The sequence below is a fragment of the Acanthochromis polyacanthus genome, chromosome 19, assembly GCF_021347895.1.
Source record: "Acanthochromis polyacanthus isolate Apoly-LR-REF ecotype Palm Island chromosome 19, KAUST_Apoly_ChrSc, whole genome shotgun sequence".
Lineage (NCBI taxonomy): Eukaryota > Metazoa > Chordata > Actinopteri > Pomacentridae > Acanthochromis > Acanthochromis polyacanthus.
In genome coordinates, this window is record NC_067131.1 from 25,619,791 (window position 1) to 25,644,033 (window position 24,243).

Genomic DNA, 24,243 nt, shown 5'->3' on the forward strand with positions numbered 1-24,243 from the left:
TAGAGTGCTACTTACTGCATTTCATTGTATTTTAAAATTTGCATCACTGCACAGAACCTTTCAGATTATTTTACCACAGATCAAGGGTACAGATTGTAGTTGTTCACTGTGTACTGGGTAGTAGTCATTTTGATTTAGACTGATTAGTATACAGAACCCTATGATGTTTCTGGTTTACAGCTGAGAACTAGTTGCTATAAGTACAGAATATTATTTCTTATTTTAGGTGTGATAATTGTCAGTAAACATTCTAAGAAGTGGAAATCCACAGGGTTGTATATAGAGCTGTTCTTGCACAATATTTGTCACTTAATGGCCCTCAGGATACTGTTTTTGAGCTTAATAGTTTTACATAACTACATAACTTCTATAACTGGCAATCAGTCTTTCACATCTCTGTGGAGATATTTTGACCCACTCTTCAATGCAGAATTGTTTTAACTCAGCGACACTGGAGGGTTTTCAAGCATGAACAGCCTTTTTCAGGTCATGGCACGACATTTCAATCAGATTAAAGTCCTGACTTTGGCTAGGCCACTCCAAATCCTTCATTTTGTTTTTTAAGCCATCCATAAGTCAACTTGCTGGTCTGTTTTGGATCGTTGTTCTGCTGTAGAACCCAAGTGCACTTCAACTCGAGTCCATGAACTGATGGCCGAACGTTTTCCTTCAAGATTTTCTGGTACAGAGCAGAATTCAGGGTTCACGGCACTGTAGGGAACTTAAGAATAAGTAGCTGCATCTCACTTAGTCTGAGAATAAATTTATTAGCTTACTTTATTCATATTTTTTTTCCATTCTACGTAGCTCTCTATTGTAACAGCTTGTTCCTCTTTGCTGAAGTAGGGGGTAGGAGAGGTCCTTTTTGAGCAGAAGAGTGACATGATGAACACCCCCTTTTAAGGGAGCCCAATGAAGAAAACCTGGTTAAAAAAAAAAAACATTGATAACCACTGTCATAATAGCCAATATCTCTGATTAGGGTTTGGGGTTTTGTTGAGCCGGCTAAGAAGAAAACCAGGGTTTGTTGAAGTTTATAAAAGACAAAGCGATGTGCTGAATGTAAAGGAGCCTCTACAGCAAACAGGAAGTGATGAGGTACAAGCTACAAAGCAGTAACTACAGAAATTACTTAAAAAGAATTTTATGAAAAAAAAAAGTGTGTTGTTTGTTTACTGTTGGTTTGACAATGAACAGTTTCAAGGTGCCACCTTTAGGTTTAGGAAATTGTGACACATTTTTCACGAACAATTTTTGGAATAAATAATATGCAGACTGGCTGATCATTGGAATAATAGTTAGTTGCTGCTGTAACGCTAACAGATGCAAACACCACAAAACTAGACAACAATGAACAGCATACAGATTCCGACCATGCAGAGGTTACGAGTGATTTCTATGGCACAAAAAGCACAAAAGAGTCCAAAAATCTTAACTGTAAAAGAAGATGTTAAATTTTATTCACAGATTTATATGCAGGTTTACAATCATTCTGAATGTGTCAGAAATAAGTTGGCTTTTCCGTTTGTGCAGCATCCTTCCTGTGGTTGGTGGCCGTGTTCGTTCGGTGTGACGCCGGTAAGAGTACAATCTGATGCAGAAAGCAACACAACTGAAATGTATTTTACAAAGAAACGACGAAAAGCTATCAATTAACATGACATGAAAATGACGCACCAACACAGTCTGGCTTCTATATGTTCCACTGTGATGAATCCGCACTGAACAGACGATCTGCTTATGGCCACAGGGTTCGACAAAGCACTTCAGAGTCCCTGATTGGCATCAGCTGAATTAGCAGGGCTACAACAGCAGACAGAAACAACACTCACCAAAAAAGTGGTCAAGATTTTGCCAAAAAAAGGTGCCAAAAGCTGTGATGCAGAGCCACACTGGTCAACCAAAAGCAAGTGGAGCATCTTTCAGAACCTTTCTGATTTAATCACATCGCTCTTAGCATGAAGTTTGGTCTTGAACAAGGTTGAAAATGTTCAGATTTTTACAGTTATCTGGGCTGCTGAGTGGAAAATCTCAGTTACAGTTTGTGAGATTTAAGATGGAAACTGTGTGTTTGAGTCTGAATCTTCTGAAGACACATCAAACACTCAACTTTTACCGAAATATTTCAACATATTGGGAATCATCTTTGTCTTCTTAGAGAGCTAGATGAAACTTCAGTACCAGTAATCTGTAGTGTTAACAGAAAGCAAAGACTAGCAGGGTACTATTAGCTTGTCTTAGCATGAAGTCAGTGAGTGGTGAAACAGCGAGCATAGCTTTTCTCTGTAGGCCACTAAATCTAACTGTACCTCCGAAGCTAATTAAAGAAGTCCTAGCTCGTTTGATAAGTCACTGCCTAAAAATCGGACGTAACTCCAGGAAATATAATGCTCCAATTTTTACCTCCAGCGCAACTAACAAGCTTTAAGGTGTTCATTGGCAAGTTGCAGAGATAGCTGGTAGGCAGATTCTGTTACAGTCAGAACCTGGCGAGTTGTTTCCAGCTTTTAATTTAAGCTCAAGCTAATCAGCTGCTAGTGTTACATTTACAGTATAGACTTGGGTATGGTGTCAAACTTCCAGAGAGAAAAGCGCATTTCCCAAAACATCCAAACTAAGTTTTCTTGTTTAGGTAGAACCAACGTAATATGGACTGATTGATGGATAGGTTCATTCAGCCTTTTTCCAATTATTGGTATTGTTTATTTAAACCGATTTCCGACAATTCATTTAAAAATGCACTACTTTGGCTCTGAGATTCTTCTCTGTATCTGTCACTGGGGTCTCATGTCCTGCAGCACTCTGTCCTTCTCATGAGTTATAGTCAACGTTAAAAGATAAACATTGCCAAGTTATTTTCTCATTAAATGTGCAAACCATGAAAGAATTTCAACCAAGCGTGGTGTTGGGAGTTTGTGCTTTTCCAAATTTTGATACCTAGATTACATTTTTTACTATGAATGTACACTACCGTTCAAAAATTTGGGGCCGCATCCTGACAATTTCATGCTTTCCATGAAAACTCACACTTTGATTCATGAGGAAAACATAATTGCACAAGGGTTTTCTAATCATCAACTAGTCTTTCAACATGCAAACACAATGTAGCATTAGAACACAGGAGTGATGGTTGCTGGAAATGTTCCTCTGTACCCCTATGGAGATATTACATTAAAAATCAGTTGTTTCCAGCTAGAATAGTCATTTACCAAATCTAGACTCTATTTCTAATCAAAGTTGTCTTCACTGTCTTCACTTTTTTCCCCCAATAAAAGGATATTTCTCATTGACCGGAAACTTTTGAACGGTAGTGTATATTATAACAAATATTTGTGATGATCTTATTACCAAAAATGGGGACTGATGTGGGCGCAGAACAGTTGCCCCCCGACCAGAAACACTCAACTTTAACATGCTTTTAGTCAAGAAAATACTCAGGAATACAATGTATTGCACAGCGTATGAAAAAAAAAAAAAAGGAAAAGCAAAACAAAATACGTTATTTTTGCTACTATTCTGTACAGATCTTTGTGGTTCGAAGTTCAGTCTGGCGGGTTGTGTATATACAGTGGCTGTAAGAAAATCTAGAAATACTAAGGTGACACTTCACGCTGCAGGATCGGTCTATTCCAACACTCCAGATGTCACTTTGAACTTTTAGACCCGAGTAGAGAAAAACAGTTACTTCATTCTGCTCCTGCTTTGCAAGTGCCTAATATGGTACATTGGTATATACGCCGACACATGTATGTCTATATGACAACAATAGTATGTGCACACATACAGACTCTCCAGTCTCAGAGGCACTCCCTATAGTTAGGTTAGGTGGTGTTAGTTGACAAAAATCTCAATATTTTCAATCCTTCTATTAGAATCATCTAATGTGATTAAAAATAGCCATCCTTTGTAAATTCCTTGGAAGACGTCCTAAAAAGCGGCAAGTTGTCCTTTCAAAAAAATACCTTTCCCTCTTTTTTTCCTTGTGTTTGGTTTGGGAGTAAAGCCAGCATCCGTGTCCCTCCGTCCAGAGACATCCAATCTGCAACACTGTTCATACGTTCATCTTTGCATTGAGAGTTTTTCCCCAAGGTCTGTGCTTCTTTTTCCTTTGATCTGATGCTCTTTTAGAGTCCGTCAAGATAAAGAGGAGTGCAAATTGGGACCTCTCCTACCTCCATAAAAAAAAAACAAGAAAAGTCCAGAAAAAACAAAACTGGTTGCTTAATAGGAAGTCTTCAGAGGGGTCAATGGTCATATTTTCTCGTCGGTCATCTCCAGGAACTGGGCGTACACGTCTCTGGAGCACTCCCCCTTCTGGTTGAACAGAAACTTGTAATAGCTGCCGTCAGCACAAATGGCTGCAAAAGAATGGTGCAAGGAAAAAAAGGTCAGCAAACACAGAATACAGAAAACCTAATAGTTCGACAATACAATGCCGCTGAGGAAGAAACAAACACAGGTTATCTGTCAGGAAGTTGCTAACACGCTATCTGATGTTTGACTATGTAGACAGTCGTATCGTGCAAATGTGTGATTAAAAAAGACACTTGTTCTGCTACTTTAACACATAGTAGCTGTAGAACATACAGAACACATACAGTGGTGGAAAAAAGTTTCAGACACCCTTAAAAGTTTTATACAATCTCAAATGTTGTCATGACATATTTGTGGAAAAATCTTTTTTGTGTTTCAAAAGGTGTGGCTGCATTAGACAGACCCAAACAAATACAAATTACATTTTCTTTGTTATTGTTCCCAAGAAAAACCGACTAAACTAAATTCTTAATAGTTTCAGTATATTAGTTCTCCACATTGCCTGTATCAAAGTCAACAAATAACAGAGAATGTGTTCAAAACCGAACAAAAAACAAATAAACCGTCACATCTTCAAATTAATACTTAGTAGTCCTGTCATTAGCACGCAGTAGAGCTCTAATCCTGGCTGGCATGTTCCCCAAGATCCTTTCACACTGTTTAGGGGTGATCTTGTCCCATTCTTCTTGAATTACTGCTTTTAATTCTTCTAAATTCTTTGGTTTACACTTTGAAACAGACCTTTTGATAATCCACCACAAATATTCAATGGGGCTCGTGTCCTGGATACTGTGCTCCTGCAGCCAAGTTCTTCTGGTTCTGGATGTGTTCAAGGGGCATTATCTTGTTGAAACATCCTGTTCTGACCTCCACGGAACAGTGCACAAGCAGGACACAGGTGGGCTTGGAGAATGACAATACTTGGCAGAGCTCAGTGTGCCATCACAGACAGACCAACACCAGCAGCACCCATGGATCCTCAAACCATGATACTGCCTCCACCATGCTTGACAGTAGGTGCAGTACATGCTGGAGATAATGCTTCGTCTGGCCTTCTGTGTGCCCTCACATTAGCAGGAGGAAGACGAAGCTGGAACTGGACTCATCTGACCACAGAATCTTCTTCCAATTCCTGGTTGTCCAGTTCTTGTGTGTTTGGGCCTAACAGCACTGGCCTAAACATTGTCTCTCATTGATCAGGGGCTTCTTGATAGCCTTGTAGGACCTTAAGCCATGATCTAAAAGTCTGCCATGTAGAGTGCAGGTAAAACCGCCAGTTTGGTTTGACCACTGCTGCGGTTTTTCCCTCAACATGCGGATCAGAATACGGTCATTTCTTGCTGAAGAAACACTTGGACGCCCAGATCTTGGTTGGCCGTCCAAGCAGTTGGTTTGTCTGTATTTCTGCAGAGTGGATCCAACTGCTGAAGGACTTCACCTGCACTTCCTGGCTATCTGGTGGCAGCTGTACCCTTCTTGACTGAGAATCTGTATCTTCGGGCCTGTTTCCTGCATTAGGTTTCTTTTTATAGCCATTTTTCTCTCTTAGAACTTTCAAATGTGCTGGCCTTATAAAGACACGAAGCACGTCAACAGAAAATGTGTGTTTTAATAAAAACCATGACCTTCATTAGTGGATCACTGGTACCAAAACAACCCAATACTCAAAATTTCTTATGTATTTTTATGGAACCAATCAATTTTAAGGATATGTTTTGTATTGTGTCTGTACAAAAAGAAATTGCACTTGACGACCTAAGAGTGATTCTTAATGCAATATTTCACAAATGCATGGTGCGTATAAAAACATTTCTCCCACCACTGTATATTGTAGTGCTCTATATGCCCTATATCAAGATATTTCACTAAACTGGCTTCACATGTGGCAGCATAACCTCCTCCTGTATTTCTCTCCATTTATGTGGTCCTGTTCTAGTGACAGTAATGCTACATGCACATATTGCACAAAACTGGACAGTAAAACCCATTAGCCTCTGACAAGCCTCTCTGTGGTGAAGTTTCCATCCATCCGTAATAATATGCTCTCCTTGCATTTAACACCAGCCTGAATACGACACAGATTTATGGACAATAAGTCAGGCTACGCAGAAGCAACACCTGAAACTGCATGTAGGAAAACCTAATTTTTCTACTTTCAGCAACCACAGTCCTTTTCCACGGTTGTCTTACTGTTGCATGCACAAAAGAAACATGTTTAGTTTAACGTTGCTACCACATAACAGATTATATACATAAAAATAAAAGACAATTTAAAGGAAAAACTGATAGAAATTCCATACAGCTGCACTGCATGTTACAATCAAGCAGCCTATGTGCTGAGCAGTGCCCATTGATTCTGCAAAGACAAAAAGATCTAAGTGCCACTTACTTGGAATGTGGCCATAAGTCGGGTAAGAAATAACCAGATTGTACATGCAAGGACTGCAGTGGGTGACAGAAGTGGTTCACAATAGAAACAAAGTGTGCTTTTAGTGTCACCATAAGTCTCCTGTGATAGCTCGTCTTTCTGTTTGTAATCAGTGACGATGACTTGATGAGCAGATGAGTCATGTATCTCTGAAAGCATCACACTCCCATCTGAACTCACCTATTACGGCATTGGGCTCTGTTCCAAAGGCACACACACAGGGAGAGCCTGAGGGGACCTGGAACTTGGAGAAGCTCCACTTGGAGCTGAAGTATTTGGGAAGAAAGCTTGCTGATGCCAAGCTGCAGAGAGAAGGACACACATCTTTATCCTGCCATTGGACTGATTTGATGCAGCTCACACCCCAAATCATCGGAATCTGTAGCAACTGACCTTGACTGTTTGTTCCTTTTGGGGTCTTCTGCAGCAAAGATGTGCACTGTGCCGTGGTCGCTGGACACACAGATGAGGGACGCATCCTGGTTAAAATTAATGCTGAGAAAGAGAAAGCCGATAAAAGCACTGAGAGCGAGAAAACTACAATCTGTCATTAGCTCAGATTAGCACAGAGACTCAAGATTACACATAAAAATGTGTATTCAGCTTCCAGAGCGTGACTCTGCCAGACTATAAGTACATTCTGATTGGTTTAGCTTGGTTATCAAATCAAATAAACAAAAAAATAGCATCTTCTTGTGGAAGGTCATCAACGGTCATAGGACAGACAAGTTAATGCCACATGACTGATAGAGTTGGCACTGCTTGCCCCTTGTACTGTAGAGTCGCATGTTTTCAGGCCAGTTCATGGTTTTTTGCATGACTGATGTGGACTTTGAAAGCAGAAGCACATGCAGTGCTATTCATACTACAGTAAGTACACTACAATGGTCACTTTATATAGCATCATGAAAACGTGATTATTCCCGAGGTGTGCCAACTAGCACAGTGGCACACAGCACAGGATTTCTGGAGAACGTAAAAACTAACCACCGTACCTGCTCTCCTTTGTGCTGAACATCAGCCGGAAGACCGTCCACAGAGTCGCGGAGAGGCTAAAGAATGGTGAAGATCTTTCAGGTCTTCACCATTCTTGAAAGATCACTGAAAGATCTTCACCATTCTTGAGCCTCTCCGCGACTCTGTGGACGGTCATCCGGCTGATGTTCAGCTGCTTGGCTCTGTCAGACTTGTTGTGGCCAGCATGAAGGAGAGCAGATATCTCAACTCTTTTGAGTTCCATCTTGATACAACTTCACCGGAGAACAAATTTGTGTTAATGACACCTGCCTATAAGGTAGAACTTTCAGTTTGTTTCATGGAATTTTTCACTCCGACATATAAATGTCTCTAAAGATCATGAAACTGTGTAACAGAACTTTTGCAAAGCCCGGTATTGATGTAAGTGTTGTGAATTTTTGTGTTTTTCATTTCGAATTACATTTTCAGCACTTCAACATCTAACTTCACTAGAAATGTTGTAAAGATTGTGACGTAACAGAAGACTGCCAGCTCTCTTAGTCATATGATCACTGCTTTCCATGTACATGGTCCTGCTTTATTCCAGTGACTCAATAAGCTAGCACCACAACAAGGCTGAATGAAAGCTAGATTTTGTTTGCGAACTACCACACTGAACATAAAAAGATCATTGGCAGAAACTTTCCCCACAGAATAAATACATATGTTAAAAAAAGGGTTCATCCCATATTAGGGCCATGAGGTAATTCAGTCAATGTATGGACTGTGACTTAAAGCCTGATCGAAACTTTGTACCCTAAATACAATAAGACAACAGCTGTGTAGAACCACTGTCAGGACATAACCTGTCTTGGCTTCGTGTCAACTGGAAGTCGCATAATTTCTGTTTTTGTGGTGTCATGTTTGTAATGTCCATGTTTCTAAATGCTCACCAGTAAATGTTAGCGGCCTGTGAGCCTCGTCTTAGCTCCTGTATGAGTTGGCCCGCAGATGTGTCGAAAATTCTAATGAGAGTCCCCTGTGGATACACAACACAGATTAGTCAGCGAGAATAGAGACGAACAACACAACTGGACATGTGTCCCAGCATTAGGAGCCTACACACAATTCACAGCTACCACACTGCAGAAACTCAAAATCTTACCAAGTCTGTTTGTCTTATTTTTAGTCGAAATGTCTCATCCCACTTGATTTTAGATAAATTCACTTAACAAGTGACATTTCAACAAGATAGAGGGACTTGTTTGAAGATAACACAATTTCAATTTTTTGGGGGGTAATTTTTTAAACATTTTTGGTGGAAAAAAAGAAATGTTAAAAAATGTTTCTTTAAGAACATTCGGGGAAAAATATCAACTAAAATCCAGCGAAATTCGCTAGATTTTGGTTGATATTTTCCCCCGAATGTTCTTAAAGAAAATATTAGAACTTTTACTGATATATATATATATATATATATATATATATATATAGAATCACTTTAGATATTTTTAGGATTTTTTTAGAAGATTTTTGTTCATTTTTAAAAAATATTTTCAATTTTTAGATTTTGTAAAAATTTTATTTTTTGCAAAATTTGGGGATTTTTTTTTAAATAAAACTTTTAAGGGAAACTTTGGAGGAATTTTCTTTGTGAAGATTTTGGGAATTCTTTGCTGAATTTTTGGATTATTTTCAGACAAGGCAACAATATTTTTTGGTGCCGTAAATGAAAACAACATGAGGGTTAAGACACCTAAGCTTGACAATCCTGGTAAAATAGAGCTTAAAATAAATTTTCCCAGCTAATTTTAAAATCTCAAGATTCTAAATATCATATCTTATTTCAAGAAATCTTACCAAGCCATTTTTCACATGTTCTATTAGCAGATATTTTCACTTATTTCAAGGTAAAAGTTCTTTGAAATAAGTTGTATTTCCTTGTTTTGAGAGGGGCATTTTTTCTGGTGCATGTACCATTTTGGACAATTCCCTGCAGCCTTCAGTTTACATACTTTCTCAGATGCAGTAGCTATTCTTGTGCCCTGCAGGTTGAGAGCGATGCAGCACAGCGCCCCCTCGTGGGCGGGGATGTCAACGGGGGGCTTCTCTGTGTTGGCGAGATCCACAATCTGTACATGGCCTGAATGAGTGCCAGGGAATGCCAGCAGAGAGTTGTTGCTGTTAGGACACAGCACACACAGACCTGAGGAGAACAAGAAGGAAAAGTGTTATTGTGATGTACACCTCGCCAACATCACTTCACTAAAACAGTGTCACCTTCACACTGACTGGAACATTCCAAGATGTCACTTATTTTTTATAGTAGCATTACCACAAACAGAAATGGAAAATTTGAAATTACAATTCTGGTGATTTGCTAAATCTGACAAAGGCCATGCTTGGTTCAAGTGCTCAAGTGAGGGACAATTTCAAATAAAAGTCTAAAGACACTTTAACCATTTAAACCCTCAAACCAACTCTTGGGTTTGAAAGGTATATAATCTGTAAAAAAAAAAAAAAAAAAGAATAACACCATTAATATTATCAAATTTCCAACTTTCTGATGGTCCTTGAACTGCTCATGTGTGACGTGCACTTCTGTCACAAAAACATAAACTGAGCTTAAAATGATATTTCATCAACATCATATTATTATTCATTTAATTCTCAATTTAAAAAAAACTACAAAACTAAACTGTTGGCACCCAATTCTTTAACCCTTTATGCTTCAGTGTGTAGTAGGTGTACCGCCGGCGGTACACCTACTAATTTGCATAGGAATTTCAAGAATGTCCGACGGCTGCAAACACGATTATACAAGCACTATACGCCGATGGAAAGCTTAGATTCTCATGAATCCGCCGGTATAAACCACTTTCAGATGTGATTACCACAGCGGGTGAGAAAAACACATTTGTCCGACACAAACAAATATTCATCCATCCGTTCTCTATACACGGCTTCAACGCACACAGCGCGACTCACATTTCCGGGTTCATTATTACAAACAGAAAAAAATATTCCACAAAAAACGGCCATAATCCAACCTTTTACATCCAGACAACACAAGCCAGTAAACTATTTTATCCAAAACATGTCCTGAAGTCAGTATAAAATCCACGAATCGGTCGTTTTCAAGGAAATGCACCTCGCGATGTGCGTCCAATATTCCCTGTATTTTTCGTCATTTTTTTTATTTAAAAATAGAATATTAGCGATTTTTTGTACTGAAAACGGCTGGAATTGACTGAAGCTTAAAGGGTTAAGGAATGAAAATTCAAAGCATGAATAGCTCAGCTGTGATCAATAATGTAACAAAAGTTCAGAGAGTGTTCGGCTGAACTGCAGGCTGTGTTTAGACAGAACACAAAGGACCTAAAGTAGAAATCTACATGCAGTTACCTATGGTATGTTGAGTCATCCTTTTTTTATAGAACTAAGAATAAATAAGAGCACTAGGAAAAATGTTGTACAGGTTATACAGAACAAAGTACTTTTTAAAAATTGTTTGTCCTGGCCATAGTTGTGCTGTTTCCATAGAGGCAGAGGTCTTTGAACTTTGACAGTGTGACAGGAGCACAGAAAACACAGAACCTGCTCGGTGCTCAGTGGACTCATCCCAGTGGACTGACCTTTGGGGTTGTAGCAAGTCTCGAACACATGCAGCTGATGGGGGTTGTGGGTAAAGGTGAACACTTTGATCATTGAGTCCAGGACTACCACAATCCTGCAAACAAAGGTTCTTTATTGTCACTGTTGTAAAAACAACAGCAAAAGTAATATAAGCTAGACTTTAAACTAAACATGAAACAATCTACTAAAACAGCCGAAACCCTGAGATACACCAGTGATTGGAACCCACGCTCTTCTATAAGTGGGTCAAAACTGGCCTACATCAGAATCAATGTCATTTATGCCATTTTTTCCCATTTTGGTAAAGAATAGCAATTTGTATCGTTTGTATTATATTTTTGTCCACATAAGAATGATTACATGTTTGAAATATGCTTATTTTTCACTTTATAACAGATTTTGAACACTTTGATAATTGAAAAGGAAGAATATTACACAGAACAGCAATAGAATAATGTATAACATCCATTTTGTTGACATTTTTCCACTCTTTTCCTCCAGCTGTTGCTGCTCTCCATCCCTCCAAGTCTGTGCACTGCATCACCTTTTGTATGGTATCATCAGTGATAAAGAGCTTGAGGTAGTAATACAAATTTACAATTTCTACAAAAGGTAGCTTAAAAATTTAAATGGAACAATGTCAAAAACAGTTTTTTGAGGGATAGCTGGAACTTTTCATTACAACGATTTTGCAAGAAAACAAACTCACCGCGTCGCTTTATGACTTATGCATGTAAGGGTCAATGAGGCAGTAATGTAACACTTTCAGTAATAAAACCAAAGGCCAGGACAATTCTAGTTACATTTTACGCAAACTACTGCATGCTTTAATGAGAGTGGAGCATGACTGAAAGAACAAGGTTCCAAAGACGTACCTCTCCGACACACACTTACAGTTGTGAACAGACATTTACACACACACTGTGAAGACCATGTATATCATAGCAGTCTTCAGTTTTCAGTGATTCATATAACCTCTAATTTTCTGTAATGGAAGCATTGAAACACGTGTCTTTGTCACAAAAAACAATCATGCATTTTGGTTCTTTTATATATTTATTAAACAGTTTGGCGGATAAGTCAAATGATAGTTCACTTTTTCAGGAAAGCACTAAAGTTGGTACAGACATAGTATATGACCATACCATTGATTTAAGAGGAGTACCCCAAAAATCTAAGCCCCCTGGTGGCTGCTATTTATAACACTGTTATAAATGGCTTTATTGAATCCGCAGACCCTTAAACAATGGGGGTAGATCTTGAAAGTAACTTTGTACCTGCCGTATTAAGGGAGATATTACATAAATAGGTTTAGCAAGGCGGCCATATTTGAATTCAAGATGGCGGCCACCAGGGGGCTTAGATTTTTGGGGTACTCCTCTTAAATCAATTGTATGGTCATATACTATGTCTGTACCAAATTTGTTGCTTTCCTGAAAAAGTGAACTATCGACCCCAAATTTCGGTTTTATCCGCCTAACTATAAAGGTCTTCTGAAAATATGACTGAAACCGCCCCAGAGCATAATACTACCACCACCATGCTTGACAGTAGGTCTGGTGTTTTTGGAGTTGAATGCTTCTCTTCTCTAAACCTGTTTCTGTTGGTTGTGGCCAAATAGCTACATTTTTGATTCTCCTCGGACACACCACAGCTGAGCCTTAAGGTGCTGCTTCTCCAGTAAAGGCTACCTTCTTGTATTCTAGCCTCTCAGCCCATAGTTCTATGCTACAGCAGCTTCTAATTCATTGCCGACCTGTCTTTTGGTGATTTGTGGTTGGCTGTAGAGCACCCCAACCAAGTGCGTCTCAGCAGCAGCTGATAGTTTGTGTTTTCTTCCTGACTGTGGCAGTGACAACTGTACCATGCACTTTTTACTGAAAAACAATAGTACGGACAAATTTTTTTTGATCCAGCAGATTTTGGCACTTTTCCATAAAACTTACGATAAATCTATCAAAGTACCAAAATGCATGAAGAGTTTTTTTGTGCAGAAGATGCCTAGCTTTCAGTGAGTCCATCACAGAAAAATAAATTATGGGAGTCACTGAAAACTCAAAACCTCTGTGATACGCATGGTCTTTGTACACTTTTGTTCACAACTGTAAGTTTTACACAATACTCATTTTGCGACAAATCACGCAATGAATTCTTCCCAACAGCAGGACAGTAGACAGTCAAATTACAGCTTTTAATATTAGACTTGTACCTGTCACGCCGAAGCTTCACTGCTTTGACTTCTGTTGAGAACTCAATCTCAATGACTGTCTTCTTCTTCAGGTCGTCCCAAATCATCACTAGAACGAGTGAAAGAAAAAACATGGATGCATGGATCCGCACTTGCTTAATATGCAAGTTTCTATCGCAATGACAGTGACAATGTTTGCCGCAAGTGTGAAGATGCTGACCACTGCTGCTGTCATTAAACAGAAAGGACTGAACAGCCTCCTCCAGTCAGCACAATCCACTGTCACAACAACCTCACATTTAGTGTATTTAACCGCAATCGCAAGCAGAAACATTTTCTGAGTAAAAACATGGCACTGCTACTATCAGCCTGCTATCAATCAAAATTATGAATCAGATGCACTTCAAAATGCTTTACAAGTGGCTTGGAGTGAGAGGAAGTTCATTCCGTGTAACAACATGACCAATTGAAAATACTATAAATGAGCCAATAAGGCAGAAGACAAGGGCCACTTAGTTCATCTGTTCTAAAATGCATTGTATATTAGCTGTAGTACTTGGTTGCTCCAGGCTGAGCCTCTTAGTGTTTGATGAGGTGGAGTTACAGGGTCTGCTGCCTAACTGTCAAATGTGGCAGCCCTGTTGATAAATTCTGCAGCATAAAGCTGGACATATGTTTGGTAGCCTTCTACTTGTGTTAGCTACTGAAGCTCTTGCATTTGCTAAGCTAGGACGTTCAAACAGCAACACAGGCCAGGAGATGCTACCAACAGTCAGCAGCAGCAGCAGCAGAACGATGATGAAATGTTTCCAGAACCACTCAAACTAAACTGATTAAGTGTTTTGGAATTCCTCTGAGTACAAATCAGTTTCATGGGTGGCAGTAAATACTGACATTTTTGCAAGACTAATGAAGTTACTGCAGCAGTATTTAAGGACAATATATATTTATGCTCCAGCAGCAGGGCAAAGGTGAACTAGAGTGAGCAGGTCGCTAGATCATGTAGATCAGCTACGAAGATTGTTCTGATATTAAACTGCTGTGTAGAGATTAGTAATGTTAGAAATGTAATTTGTGGAAGACAACAGATCATCTGCTATGTAAGCTTCTGTATTCAAGTTGATTCTGCAGTCAGCATTAAGCGTCAGCAGTTAAAAACTGATTTAGGAGCACATGGAGGAACATTCACTAAATACATTTCTGTAAGTGTCCTACCATAACAAAGCAAAATTTTTGTGCTTTTTAAAAGAGGCGTGTCACACGCATTTTAAGGTCAGATTTTAATGTAGTGTTCGAGCTACAACTTCAGAGTCACTTGTGATCCGAGTACAAAATTGTGAAAGCGTACAAAGCATCCGAGTGCAGATCAGCAGTTTTCACTGAATGACTCATGCATCATCTTGTAATCCAGTATTCAGTTCTATTTAATGCAACTGAGGTTCCCAGCAGACGGAAGCCAGCGATTTTTACTCACAGGGAGCATTTGGTACATATATTTGCTTAAAGTTTGAAATTGTGGCCATGTACTGTATAAGATATTGCAGTGCAAAAACTCAAAATCTTACCAAGTTTATTCGTCTTATTTTTAGTCAAAATGTCTCATCCCACTCGATTTAAGCTAAATTCCCTTAACAAGCGACATTTCAGCAAGATGGAGGGACTTGTTGTAAGACAATGCATCGTAAATATCTTGTTAAGTCAAACAATCTTGAAATTATCTTGTTTTGAGTTTTATTTTACAAGAAAACTCAAAATAAGTTTAACTCCTGTGTCGTCCTGCAGGTCAAATTGACCCGCTTCAAAGTTTGAAAATGTGGAAAAAATATGTATATTTTCAAAGTGAAACTTCTGATGTCCACATTTTCAACATTTTGGGGACATTTCTGATGGAAAAAAGAAATGTTAAAAATGATTCTTTGAGAACATTCACAAAAAAAAATCAACCAAAATCCAGCAAATTTTGCTGAATTTTGGTTGATTTTTTTTTTGTGAATGTTCTCTTAAGAAAATATTAGAAGTTTTACTGATATATATGGAATCACTTTAGATATTTTTAGAATATTTATGGAAGATTTTTACTCACTTTTTGAAAATATTTATAAGACTTTTCTTGACAAATTTTGGGGACTTAATAAAAATAAAACTTTTAAGGAATTATTGAAATTTTCTTATTGAAGGTTTTGAAATTTTTCAGAAATTTGGGACATTTTTTTGCTGATTTTTGGATTTTTTTCAGACAAGGAAAAACACTTTTTTTGTGCCCGTAAATGAAGACAGCAGGGGGGTTAATATATCTTAAATTAGAAGGATACATGAAAGCAACAATCTATTTTTGAATGAAAAGCTGCTATTTTTTTTTAGCATGTCTGGCTTATTTTAAGACACCTAAGCTTGACAATCCTGGTAAAATATCACTTAACATAAGTTTTCCCAGCTAATTTTAAGATCTCATTATTCTAAATATCATGTCTTATTTCAAGAATTCTTACCAAGCACTTGTTCTATTTGCAGATATTTTTTTGTAACTTATTTCAAGTTACAAGTGCCTTGAAATAAGTTTTTTTTCTTGTTTTGAGAGGGGCATTTTTTTCCAGTGTGTAGGTTAGGTTTCAATGCAAACTACAAGTAGTGCAAATGTCAAGAGAATCCAATAAAGAAAATTCAAATTAATGCCCAGTTCCATCCAATGCTGTTGGTTTTCTGATATAAACAGCTGGTGGAGATAATTCTCCAGTCGTGTGTCATGAAATTATTGTAGTCAAAGTGGAAGCAATGAGATGACTTCACTGAAAGAGTGACAGTTAAACCCTAAACAGTGAAAAGGAATGTAGAAAACACAACAGAAACCTGGCGTTTCTGGTAGTTTTAAGTGTTATTGAGAGGAAGGTTACGATTTTCTCTTTGCCCCAAAGACATCAGATGTCTTTCATTTGCTGCCATTTTTGTCTCTCCAGTGGAACCAAAGCTTCAGTGGAAATTGAAGGCACGTGCTTTATGTACGTCATCATTTATTCAATAAGTCTATTTTTTGCCCTTTTTTAGTTTTTGATGTTTTCGTTCACCAACACATCAAGTTCAGTGAAGCATGTAAACATTTGTGATACTTTCAGTGTTTCTGGAGGCCTGTATGTGCAAATTAAAAACGCACAAGTGGACAGGGAAGCATCTACAGATTTCAAGTCAAGTGTTGTCAAGTCTAACACTGACAATGCTGTTGATGTTGGGACAAAAGCAATCGAACACAACCGAGCAATTTATGTAGACAAAACGTACCTTTGTTAGTTGGGTACTTGGGTTTCTTCCCTCCTCCCACTAGTGCCAGATAGTTACACCTAAACAGCATCTCCACGTGGCCGACCCCGCCCTCCAGGAACTCTGAAAGTCAAAGTCAGCACTCAGTCATTTCAAGACAAACAACAAGTCGAACTGTGAATGACAGTAAGAAAGGAAAGCAGCTGTCCACCGAATCTAATCATTAACTGCTTATTCATCTCTCGTGGCTCAGCTATGCACAACCGCAGACAAGAAAGCCCCTTCCTTCCACACAGTGAGACCAGCATCAATCCGTGTGCAGCAGCAGTGCACAGAACATTAGTGGTGAAAGCACTGCTGTGTGCTGTAAAGACTGTCAAAGAGCTGCACATGGATCGGCTCAGAGAAATCAAAGACCACACTCTGCCCTGTGAACAATGCTTAGGCAACTGCTGACTTATAGCAGCTAAATCTGAGGGGGTTAGAGAAGGAACTTTGGAGCAGGTCACATGCCAAGTCACATTTGTAACTGTCTTTGGGTAAAACTTCCTCTTATAAGTCTCTACGTTTTGTGCTTTAAATAATCCCCTCTTCGTTGCTCAAAAGGGAGAGGAAATAAAACAGCTTTTGGAGTTTAATGAGAGGTCGATTCAGCTATGGTATGGGATGCATTAAAAGCAGTAATTCGGGGTAAAATAATTTCGTGGTGTGCACATAATAAAAAGACAAAACAATTACAACAGATAGACCTTAACCGAAAACTGAAGGATTTGGAATCACAACATAAGAAGAAACATTGCCCTACTTTACTGAATGAGATTAAGAAAATACCAAATGAAATAAATTTGTTATATACACAAGAAATTGAAAAGAAGGTGGTCTTTGTAAAACAGAAATATTATGAAGTAGGTCCTAAAGCATCCAAAATTTTGGCTAGAAGATTACAAAAGGAAAGAAGTGATTGTACAATCTACAAAATTAAAGATCCAGTGATGTATTATATAAACAAGAAGATTTACAAAGAACTTTTCATAAGTATTATAAAGGTTTATATACACAATTACCCTTAGAAAGTGAATCACAAATGGAGGTTTTTCTCAGTTCACTCAATTTGCCTACTCTTTCTGAAGAACAGAATAGTATATTGATAGCCAGAATAACAGAGAAAGAACTAAAGGACGCCATCTCTAGATTGAAAGCAAATAAAACACCTGGCCCAGATGGCTTTTCGTCTGACTGGTACAAAGTATTTCACAATGAGCTATCGCCAATACTTCTGAGGGTTACCAACACAGTTCTTAAGGAATTCAAATTGCCACCATCATGGAATGAAGCAGTTATATCAATTATTCCTAAAGAGGGAAAAGATAAGTCAGAATGTGGGTCATACAAACAATCTCTGTGTTGAATGCAGATTACAAATTGTTTACTGCTATTCTTGCTAAAAGATTGGAGAGGATGCTTCCGCAGCTCATTCATACAGATCAAACTGGTTTTGTTTTGCAGAGACAAACGCACGATAACATCAGGCGCTCTCTTCATCTTATACATCATATTCACCAAAATAAGTTGGAGGCCCTTTTGGTGAGTCTTGACGCTGAAAAAGCCTTTGACTCAGTCAGTCGGGCCTTTCTATGTGAAATACTAGAACGATTGGGGATACATAATAATTTTGTCCAGGTAATTCAAACACTTTCTGCTCGAATCAAAATTAATAGACATCTGACAGATCCCATTATACTTCAGCGCGGTTCAAGGCAGGGCTGTCCCGTTTCATCTCTCCTGTTCTCCCTGTATACTGAACCACTTGCTCAATGGTTGAGACAGACAGAAAGTATTAAGGGCATTTCTATAAACGGAGAAGATCACAAAGTGGCATTATATGCAGATGATGTCTTGGTGTGTATGTCTGAACCCACAAATGCATTCCCTAAGTTGATGAACATGCTGCAAAAATTTGGGAATTATTCTGGTTATAAATTAAACATTAACCCTTTAAGCTGCAGTCAATTCCAGCCGTTTTCAGTACAAAAAAATCACCAATATTCTATTTTTAAATTAAAAAAATTACGAAAAATACAGGGATTATTGGACGTGCATCGCGAGGTGCATTTCCTTGAAAACGACCGATTCGTGGATTTTATACCGACTTCAGGACATGTTTTGGACAAAATAGTTTACTGGCTTGTGTCATCTGGATGTAAAAGGTTGGATTATGGCCGTTTTTTGTGGAATCTTTTTTTCTGTGTGTAATAATGAACCTGGAAATGTGAGTCGCGCTGTGTGCGTTGAAGCCGTGTATAGAGAACGGATGGATGAATATTCGTTTTTGTCGGGCAAATGTGTTTTTCTTACCCGCTGTGGTAATCGCATCTGAAAGTGGTTTATACCGGCGGATTCATGAGAATCTAAGCTTTCCATCGGCGTATAGTGTTTGTATAATCGTGTTTGCAGCCGTCGGACATTCTTGAAATTCCTATGGAAATTAGTAGGTGTACTGCCGGCGGTACACTGAAGTTTAAGGGGGTTAACAAAACTCAAATTTTAGCATTTAACCACACACCACCTAAACAACTTAGCGAGAAATTTCCTCTTAATTGGGATCAACAATCACCAAAGTACCTTGGCATTTATTTGCCAAATGACATTTCTCTATTGGCAAGAATAAACTATGTCCCTTTATTCACAAAAATTAAAGAGGATATAAAAAGACGGAATCTAGTCTCCTTTCTTAGCTTGAGCCACAGAATTGAGAGTGTGAAGATGAATTTACTTCCATGATATCTGTTTTTATTTCAAGCACTTCCTGTGGAAATCTCCCTGAAAGAATTTTCAGAGCTTAATAAAGTAATTTCTAGATTTATCTGGCAAGGTAACAGACCCAGGGTCAAATATAAAACATTACAACTCTTAAAAGAAGAGGGAGGCATGGCTTCACCATGTTTTAAAACAGATTTTTATGCAGCTCAGATAAAGCCCCTTATCAATATGTGCTCATCTAAATTTCATGCAAGATGGAAAGATATCGAACTCTCAATAATGAAGGATCCTCCAATTCATGCAGTTTTAGCTCATATGAATTTAGATAAATATATTAAGACTACTCAAAACCCATGGATTAAAACTCAACTAAAAATATGGGCTAAAGTGAAAGGAGACTATAAATTAGATGACAAAATTCAGATTTTACGGTGGTGTGCATTTGACCCTGGGTTTGGACCTAATCTCATATAGATGGAACATTCAAGTATTGGATTTCTAAGGGCCTTACAACCTTTTATCTGCTAACACATGATGGGAAAATGAAAGATTTTGATAGTTGAAAGACTGATTATCAACTAAATAATTCAGACTTTTTTTTTTAGATATCTTCAAATACGTAACTATTATCAACAGAATATTATTTCTAAAACTGATATCCATGATCCTATTCTGATCATTTTCTGAAAGCTTATAAAAACATTTTAGTTAAAGGTGCTATTGGAAAATTTTTACAAAGGGTTCCTGATTAAAAACTCCCACTCAACACAATACGTCAAAGAAAAATGGGAAAATGAAGGAAATATTTTGATATCAAGTGAAGAATGGCTGAATGCTTGCGAATCTGTATGGAAATGTCCAAGCTCCCACAAATGGCGGGAGTTTAGCTGGAAGTGCCTAGTGTGCTTCTTTATTACACCAAAGCAAAAGGTACATTTTGCTACAGGTGCCTGTTGGAGGCAGTGTGGGGTTCAGGAGGCAGGACATTGGCACATACTTTGGGAATGCCCCAAAATAAAGCCTTTCTGGCGTGATGTTAATAAAGCCATAATTAAGATATTTAATATTATGATACCACTACAGTGCTCTATTATATTTCTGGAAAATTATAACAATTATGGCAGACAGCTGAATAAATATCTTTTTTCAATTTTGCTAGTAGCGGCCAAAAAGGCAATTACACGATGTTGGCTCCTTCCTGGCACCCCCACGCTGTCCCAGTGGATAAATATTGTAAACGACATTCATAGGATGGAAGCCATTACATTTGCTATACATCTTAACAAGAGAGCCTTTGTAAAATTATGGAGTAGATGGGATTTGTAAAGCCATTACAACCAGACTTTATCGAGATCACTTGTTCTTAAAAACTGTTTTTTGAAATAGACTGTGTGTACTTTAATAGACTTAATGTGTGCACTTCTCTCCCCCCTTTTTTTGTTTTTGTTTTTGTTTTGGTATGTTCTAACTGTTCATTTCTTTTTCTATGAAAAAAACCCGAAGTGGATGGCATTCCGAAATATCTGTCTTGAACATGCTTGTAATGAACCCCACTTTCTGAAAATAAAGAAAAAAAAAGTCTCTATGTCTAAACAGTTTTTCTGCAATCACAAACCTGAAAGCTTTCAACAAGAACTTCAAATTAGCCATCAACCACAGAGCACAGTATTTCTCTTTTACCTCAGATTGGGATTTAAATACTACAGCAATGTCTTTATTAAATCATCTGAAAACAGTCAATATTTAATTTGTCTTGGAAAATGTAATGCACATTTCTCCTATGCGATATTTGTGTTTAGACAAACACTTTTACGGTCCTATCTTCGCAAGTTTGCACAAGTATATTTGATTCATCAAATAATAAAGCAAAACTATGTCATCACTCAAAATTTCTGCTTTGATTGTCTGATGTTAGACCTTATTCATGCTGGTTTTCATTAGGAATATGACAACAGTATACTGATCATGTTGAGAGCTCCACTACAAAGTAAAGTCTGAGACACTTCTGTTCACACAGAGGGAGGAATTAGAAAGCAAACTGCAATTCTATTTCCTAAGTTCTCCAACTTCTGACGGTATTGTTTGTTTTGGTTAACGGCAAAACCTGTTAAAGAGCGAAATGTATAATCCTAGAACTTAAATTCCACCCAGGTAATCTTTACTATTTTATCAATTATGTGCTTTGTCGTCTCCCACGTTTCACTACTAACCAAAAGCAAGTGGCATTTAAGGGCCAGGCACAAACTCATAGAACAAGAGTTGGAGCTGGGTAACTTAAATTTATTTACTTACACCAGCAATTAAGCAATACAGCCACTTCAATTAACTACGGATGCATTTGATTACAAAACTATGAGAGAGGGACGTTTATCATGATTTGATTTTGAAAATGGTACAGTGAACACAAACTTCACAAATGTAATCATTAAACACATCTTGCTTTGTCAAACGTGTATGTGTCTTATGTGTAACTGAACAATTCCAACAGTGACCTTGTACATGAGTGAACACCCAGCTAACAAAATGTTTGACCAACATCTAATCTGCTTTCTTAACCCTTACATGCATAAGTGGGTCAAAAATTACCTGGTGTGGTCGTTTTCCTGTAATACCTTGTAATGAGAAGCTTGTATCATTTCATATTCCAGCTATTCTTCAAAAAATGTTTTTGATACTATTCCATTCCAGTTGCCTTTTACATTTTTAAAGAAGTTGTTTAAATCAATCCACTGGACTTTTAGAAAGTTCCTGGTCTGCAACATCATCTTTCGTCGATTTACAATCAGGTCCTTTCAAAATTCCCCAACAGAACTACTCAGCAGATTGACTCGTGAAGTAGCTCATGCTAATTACCACCATTAGCATACGAACGCTTAGTGACTTCTGTGTAATTCACATTTCAACAACCCCCACTGACACTCCCAACGACCATCACTGAGGAGCCAGACGGGTCTTGGCAATGGCCGTTGGAATATGAATAGCACTGACCACACCTCACCGAGTTAAAAGCTGAGGCAACATCAACTGCAACCAGAACTGAAGAAGCCTCTTGGATGAGAGGTGAATTGTCTTCAAGGAACTTTCTTAAAGTCCAGTGGATTGATTTAAGCAACTTTGGATAGTTCAAACATGTAATCATTCTTGTGTGAACAAAAATACAATGCAAATAATACAAATTATTATTCTTAATCAAAATGGAAAAATGGCATAATCACACATTGATTTTGATGCAGGTAATGTTTGGCCCACTTACAGAAGAGCGTAGGGTCCAATCACTCGTACATCTAAGGGTTAATAACTATAAATGTCATTGCCTTGCTGTGTGTTACCTTGTTTTTCCTTTTCCTTGAGAGGATCTGTGTTGTATACACGAAATCCATTCTCCATTCCACAGGCAAAGCATCCTGCAGATCAAACAGCACAAGTCAGAACTCGATCATTGCTTAAGGTAACACTCGTCATCTGCTGTTGACAGGGATTCTGTACAAATATCTTCCCAAGGGAATCACCTACTCATACCTCAGCCTTTACTGTCATCTGAACACACAGCATGCAGGGGGGATATGAGTTCAGTTAGACTCAGTGGTCCAGCAGAGGGAAAGAGCAGCACGGAAACATGGAACAAATGATGAACCTCTGCTGGAATTCATGTAAAACTCCCAAAGTGCTCAGTGTTATGGCTCGTCAGGGGTCATGTGAGGTCTTGGGTCCCTGTACCGTTGCAACGTTTCATAGACTGGCAGTATGTATCGTGACATAAAAGCTACATTGGATTTCGACTTAATGGCCGAGGTTCTTTAACTTTACGGCCTGTGTAAATGTGCGTGGGTGGTCAGCAAACGAATTATTACTATCTAACGTAAACGACTGATAAACAACATATGGCAACCATGAGTTGAAAAAAACCTGATTTACTTCGAAGCAGCAAATATATAATCAGGCCAACGATGATAGTCTGACGTTAAAACTAAGTGAAGCGAATAGTTAGCGTTGCCTGGCTAACGCTAGTTTACGGCCGATGTTGTGGTCGAAGCAAAGATAGTACGATGGTCGATGGAAATTCAGCTAACATTAGCATATATGCTAAGATCACCTACATCTTTAACTACTTATGCGTTCTTCTTTTTAGTGTACCTACATTTTAATCATATGCTGGTGTCTAACTTCACAACTTTTGATTTGCTAACCCGTTAGCCTACATATGAAAACAAGAAAAGCTCGCTAATGTTAGGTTTCTGGCTAGTGGAGGTCCAATAGGGCAGCTAAAGCTACTTAAAGTTCGCGTTCTGTATTTAACGTTTTCGGAGGAGCAGTGGCTTAACAATATAATCATTAAATCATTTTAAGTTGGTGTTGTGAGATAACGTTACGATTAATGTATGCTATTGGGAAACACTTAGCGATGTTAGCTTAGCATCCACGACGCTGCAAAATTCCTTTTGGAACGAAAAAACCTGACGCTTCTTACCATGATCCTGGTTAAATCCAGCATAAAGTAGTCCGTTCCCGTGAGGGTTAGACGGTAGTAAATTCATTATTATAACAGAACTACCCTTTACCAAACAACGTTAACGAGTAAATTCTGTAGCTGCTGCCCGATGAGCTAACCGGTTACCATTCCTCCGGACTCTGCTGGGCAGGGAGAAGGAAAACAACCGAGGCTGGTTTCCTGCTTCAGCTGGGTGAGCTGACACCAGCCGAGATCAAA

The 24,243-nt window shown here is 38.3% G+C and overlaps 1 protein-coding gene across 1 annotated transcript; it reads right to left on the reverse strand.

Annotated features, from left to right (window-relative positions):
* Nucleotides 1-1,436: 1,436 nt before the first annotated feature.
* On the reverse strand, nt 1,437-24,226 carry wdr45b (WD repeat domain 45B). The gene is made up of 10 exons (XM_022219602.2): nt 24,004-24,226; nt 22,865-22,939; nt 16,797-16,898; nt 13,545-13,632; nt 11,335-11,429; nt 9,715-9,905; nt 8,653-8,738; nt 7,136-7,237; nt 6,923-7,044; nt 1,437-4,358 (listed from the first exon to the last, which is right to left on the reverse strand). Exons 1-10 carry the CDS (start codon nt 24,068-24,070, stop codon nt 4,252-4,254), a joined length of 1,035 nt encoding a protein of 344 aa, XP_022075294.1. The 5' UTR covers nt 24,071-24,226; the 3' UTR covers nt 1,437-4,251.
* Nucleotides 24,227-24,243: the final 17 nt, after the last annotated feature.

Excerpts from the sequence above, each read along its gene's own strand:
- wdr45b (XM_022219602.2), bottom strand. The coding sequence starts at position 24,070 with ATGAATTTACTACCGTCTAACCCTCACGGGAACGGACTACTTTATGCT. Across the intron at positions 16,899-22,864 it reads CAAGGAAAAGGAAAAACAAG|AGTTCCTGGAGGGCGGGGTC; the intron begins GTAACACACAGC and ends TTTGACTTTCAG. Across the intron at positions 7,238-8,652 it reads CAGGCCGCTAACATTTACTG|CATTAATTTTAACCAGGATG; the intron begins GTGAGCATTTAG and ends TCTCTTTCTCAG.